The 6,000-nt window shown below is 39.8% G+C and overlaps 1 protein-coding gene across 2 annotated transcripts in view; it reads left to right on the top strand.

The window, feature by feature from the left end:
- LOC133562153 (glucocorticoid modulatory element-binding protein 1-like) overlaps positions 1 to 5,392 on the top strand; it is a 46,139-nt gene extending 40,747 nt beyond the window's left edge. For both annotated transcript variants that reach the window (XM_061916072.1, XM_061916073.1), the window contains exon 10: positions 3,104 to 5,392. In XM_061916072.1, coding sequence (XP_061772056.1) covers positions 3,104 to 3,561 — 458 coding nt within the window. In that variant the 3' untranslated portion in view covers positions 3,562 to 5,392. The remainder of the gene's footprint in view (positions 1 to 3,103) is intronic.
- The last annotated feature ends 608 nt before the right edge of the window (positions 5,393 to 6,000 follow it).

The following is a 6,000-nucleotide window of genomic DNA, read 5'->3' on the forward strand; positions in this document are numbered from 1 at the left end:
AGAATTATGTCTAAATGAATGATGGATACAAAGAAGCAAGTAAACAACAATTAATGGCCAATGCATTCACATCCTATTTGAATAAAGGGCAACCAAAACTTTAGGTTGAATAAGCATAAAGAAACATTTTCTTCTCACACTTAAAACATTCAAGCATCTTTCAATACAAGTACAGTAACCAACATTTTAATGGTAGAATTACCCTCTAAATAAAGTTCCTTGACTCAGTCATTCAGTATCTATTCTCTGCCCTGTCTCGCCGGTGACGAACAGCGTTCCAGGTGTGCAGAAGCATGTATGTCTCCTTATCCTTGTTGATGGTGTTGGTCCCTCACTTCCGTAGCCTCCTTGATTCATCTTTTGTATTATTTGATACTCATAAAATAACTTCTTGTTTTCTGGGAGTTGGTATAAAGTCGGTAACTTGCACCGCTGTGTTTTCTGTGGTATAAAGTTGTGTTGCGGCTTTATCATTGTGTATTTATCGTGGCTTTTGCAATCGTGCTGAAGTTAACAGTTATGATATTGAAATGCGATGCACTCTCAGACGCTTTCTTAACAAGCGGTAACAAACTCAAGGAGTCCAAACATAAATATAAACGAGAGCTGCGCCTGCTGTTGGCCGCAACTCACGTTTAAACACTGAACACAGACACACCCACATACTCGCGGACTACAGTCCTTTCACTAGTCTGCCGCACTCGCACACATCACACACAACAGCAGCATCTTTTAAAGATAGACACACATGTCATAAATTACCATGAATTGATTAACGTGGACCCCGACTTAAACAAGTTAAACTTATTCGGGTGTTACAGTTTAGTGGTCGATTTTACGGAATATGTACTGTACTGTGCAATCTACTAATAAAAGTTTCAATCAATCAATATCACAGATATTACACCTCGTTATGACCTTTCTCGACCATCACAGATGGCTATTTTTGTTTCGAGGACACCACAGAGGGTAAACATAGACTTAACGTTTAAAATCCCTATTATTTCAAGTGCTAAACTTCATATGAAGTCTGCCATTCTTAAATCCAATGTTTTCCTTTTTGTAGTACCAAAAAAATCATTGGATTCTTTTTCTAAACGATCCTGGATCGATACTTGCCCCTTGAAAGGCAAACTTGCATAGCACGGTTCGATATACTTGAAATTTATGAATATAAATGGTTGTATCGAGGTATCGATCAATTGTTACACCCCTAATGTTTACATTTTGTAAATGCACTTACATAGAAGAAAATACAAACATTGTGTATTTATTGGAGGAAATGTAAATGTTATCCACTTGTCTATCTTTGCACAAGTAAACGTGATGCTTGTATTAGAGCTCATGTCGGCAAGTTTAAATGCAAGCTGATACAATCCAATTTTTTGCTACATCGGATCCAGAAACCCCCGTGAGAAGGTCATTATGAATATATACTAGGGTTGTACAGTATACCTGTATTAGTATAGGACCACGATACTAATGAATCATATTCGGTACTATACCGCCTCTGAAAAGTACCGGTCCACCACCCCCCCGTCGTCGTCACGTCATTGCTAGTTTACGAGCAGACGAACATGTTCGGTAGCACCCAATCACGGAGCAGACACAGTGTGTAGACCAAAAAGGGAGAACGGACCCATTTTGGCTTAAAAAATTACGATAAAGGTGAAGTTGTAACACTGAAACACCCTCATGAAGAGTTGCTTTAACACATGGCTAGCTAACTAACGGCTAACGTCCAGTCCCAGTCGGCAGTGTTTTAGCTTCTTCTTAATCACTAATCCCGGTCTCCATGGCAACAAGTGAAGTAAGTTTCTTACAAATATCATCCCTGCAGGACGAGAAATAGCTGAAGATGTTTCACTACACACCGTAGCTCCATCCATCCATCCATCCATTTTCGGGGTGGCGGGGGGCGCTGGCGCCTATCTCAGCTACAATTGGGCGGAAGGCGGGGTACACACTGGACAAGTCGCCACCTCATCGCAGGGCCAACACAGATAGACAGACAACATTCACATTCACACACTAGGGCCAATTTAGTGTTGCCAATCAACCTATCCCCAGGTGCACGTCTTTGGAAGTGGGAGGAAGCCGGAGTACCCGGAGGGAACCCACGCATTCACGGGGAGAACATGCAAACTCCACACAGAAAGAACCCGAGCCTGGATTTGAACCCAGGACTGCAGGACCTTCGTATTGTGAGGCAGACACACTAACCCCTCTGCCACCGTGAAGCCCCATTCTATATTGTATTGCTCACCGGCATCAAAATGTAAACAAACGCCATTGGTGGATCCACACCTAACATCCACTGTAATGATACCAAGTACTAGAGCGTATCTAGTCGATACTACTATGATTACCTCGATATTTTTTGGCGTCACAACATCTTTCGTTATTTTTAAATGTATGTTTATAAACTCAGGAAATATGTTCCCGGACATATGAGGACTTCAAATATGACCAATGTATGATCCTGTAACTACTTGGTATAGGATTGATAACCAAATGTGTAGTATCATCCAAAACTAATGTAAAGCATCCAAACAACCGAAGAATAAATGATGATTACATTTTAATAGAGGTGTATGTAGAACATGTTCAAAGAGAAAGTAAGCAGATATTAATAGTAAACGAACAAGTAGATTAATAATAAATGTTCTACCACTTTGTCAATAATTTTGACAAAATAATAGAATGATAAATGACACAATATGTTATAGCATGAGTCAGCAGACTAATTAGGAGCCTTTGTTTGTTTACTTACTACTAAAAGACAAGTTGTCTTATATGTTCACTGTTATTATTTAAGGACTAAATTGCAATAAAAAAAAACATATGTAATATACCCTAACATTTTTTGCTAAAATGAAGTCAATAATAATGTCCCCTTTATTTAGAAATGTATCGAAAAGTTAGCACCGGTACCAAAATATTGGTACGCTAATATATACATATTTACAATATTACATTTGAGAAGCAACAGTGTGGTGGGTCAAACCAAATAACTCGATGCACCAAATTTGGCCCACAGTCCCCACTTTGGGCAGTCCTGACAGAGTTTTTATGCGATAACTTGTATTCCATCTCTCCACAGCGCTGGGGGATCTGTCAAAGGAAAGAAGGAAGCAGGCTTGCGTTAAAAACCTGTCTTACAAAACTGCAGCCCACAAGCACCTCCGGCCCCAACGCCACCCGCCATCCAACGTCAGCAACACTGTGATCCAGCCTCTCTCTCTCGTGGGCTTTCCCGCACCGCCATACACTCATCCACCCTCCATCAACCCTACGCATGTCGGCCACTTCCTCGCGCGAAGGGGACTGCGCAGTAAGGGCCAAGAGAGGGCGCAGGCGCTCTGCGAGTCTGACAAAGCGGCGAATGTGCACAGGCCCGCACAAGAACTAACCTTGGGGACACGCCAAGATCTTGGACAAAGAGTGTGCACGCTTCAGCCTCAGCCAGCAAGCGAGGAGGTAAATGAGGGAGAGACCTTGTGTGACTTTCAAAAAGTGGCTTTGGGGAGGAAGGGGTTGAAAAAACTTAAAAGTAAATGAAACCAAGATATTCCCAAAGTCTAAAGCGAATACATTTCTATTAGTGGGGGCCCTTAGGGAGATTTTAAGATGTGTTCATTCACTTTTGTCTAGGGCATACTTAAATGATTTGGCTAGGGCGCCGGCGCCGGTGACCTTTGGGGTTGCCACAGCGGCTGATCCAATATGGCAATCTTAACACGCTTTTGCCTCTACATTTTAACCAGACGAGCTACAAATCAAAACTTGGTGTCTATTTCATGTTTTTTTGACAATTACAAATATGATGGAAAAAACTTCTTTATGATTGGGTGAGTCTGGACACATATTTAGCATTGTTCCAAGAAGGCGGCGATGTGAAAATTAGGTGTACCTTAACTTTTGATACTTTTTGCAAACTTTATTTTAGGTTTTTTGAGCATCAGAAACATACTGGAATGATCAGATTTATGATCATTTATTTATTAGACCGCTTTAATTTCCATATTAACAACATAGCCATTTCTACCAAAATGTATTGCACAGATATAATGTAAAGCTGCCGATATATTTCATTGTAACATTAGTAAAAGTAGAGAAAGTCAGTGTTGCCCCCCCAACTTTTTTGTCATGTAATGCATTTTTCAGTGAAGCTATTATCAAAACATATGGCCTCCACATCATCTAATAGTAGCAGCAGCAGCAGCATCATCAATTGGGACTTATGTTGTCTCTGCCAATTACAGTCTGATGACCCCTTACAAACACCCAAAAGCGAATGACTTTTGTCACTAGAAAAGGATCTCAGAGATTTCATTGAAATTGCGAATGCTATACCTTCATGTATAAATGTCACAATTGATCCATTGAATGATGGTTCGGGTATCGCATCAACACTTGCATTAAATAAGGCCAAATACCACAAACGCCGCAGAAACTACTGCAGTAGTTCTCTTGTTAAAAGGGCTAGAAAGCATGGGGATCGTGCTGCCCCCACCTTATTAAGTCCTAAAAAGCTTCTATCAAGTCATCCCCAAACCAGTGGTTGGTATTCATTGTGTGATATGTGATCATTTCATATAAACATTAGAAATGAATCAAGCATGTTGCACCAGGTTTTACTCACAACAATGCCCAAATTACGTCCCATGTCTTCAGAATAGCAAAACACCCCTTGGAAATATGCAAATTAGGGGGTGTAGACACACCCAAAAATTTAAATGAGAATTCCAACACATTTCTAAGTGTCAAAACACATGAAATAGTCACTAGGTTTACATTTGTAGCTCATCCGTTTCAAATGTTAGAGACAAAAGCTATTACAAGCGGTGGTCATTTTTGATTGGCCGCTGTGGCGACCCCAAAGGTCATCGGCGCGAGCACCCTAGCTAAATCATTTAAGTATGCCCTGAGCTACACCTGTGTCAAATTTGGCACTTTTAGACAAAAGTGAACGAAAATATCCCGAAGGGCCTCCACTATATGTTTCCCCTCATGTAAAAGTAGTCGGGGAAGTGTGGAAAAATGCCACATTTCTGACAATATTTGTATTGAAAAACAATTTTGTGAGTGATTGTATAAGTGTTGAGTTTTTTATGATGCTAATTTTTAAACACCTCACTCAGGCTTGTATTTAGTCACGATATGTGCAATAATGCGTAAAGATGCTGCACAATTAAGCTAGTTATGAAAGTTGTAAGACTAGATCCATGCTTGTTATCGGGCAGACATAGACTCTATGCACTGAAGAATAATCAGACTTTTTTTTAAAGCTTCAGCATATTTGAAAAAATCCTTTACAATAGAAAAAATCTGATCTATATTGTGTCAAAGCGTTGTTTTGTGTCTAAATAAAAACCAATCAATCAATCAATCAATGTTTATTTATATAGCCCCAAATCACAAATGTCTCAAAGGACTGCACAAATCATTACGACTACGACATCCTCGGAAGAACCCACAAAAGGGCAAGGAAAACTCACGCCCAGTGGGCAGGGAGAATTCACATCCAGTATGATTTATGAAACATATTTTAATAAATCACTTCATGCTTAAAGCTATATTTGTTTTAAGTGCTAAGGTTCCTCGGTTAATGCTCGACTGGTGCAGTCTCAATATTTTCCACCATTGCTGCTATTATTTGCTAGTTTAGAGGGTAAATCAATAAGAAATTATATCTGCAAAGCTGCCCTTTGGGTATTGACCTTTCAAACATGCTGGATTTGAGGTCACACACACAAATCACTGCGTTTTTTTGTTCATTAGTGCAGTACGTCGTGTGATGGATGACCAATTGTATACTCTCTTAGCTTGGTTTTCATCAATGCATGTCATCTCATGCGTGAACACGAAAGCAGCTGTTGAAAAGGGAGGATTTGATCACTATGCAGCTTTTCATATCACACTTTTGAATTCATGTTAGACCTCTAAAATCAAACAGGTATAATTTGGAGTAAAACACTTAAACAATCTGTAAAAATC

Source organism: Nerophis ophidion, linkage group LG11 (assembly GCF_033978795.1).
Source record: "Nerophis ophidion isolate RoL-2023_Sa linkage group LG11, RoL_Noph_v1.0, whole genome shotgun sequence".
In the NCBI taxonomy this organism is placed as follows: Eukaryota; Metazoa; Chordata; class Actinopteri; order Syngnathiformes; family Syngnathidae; genus Nerophis; species Nerophis ophidion.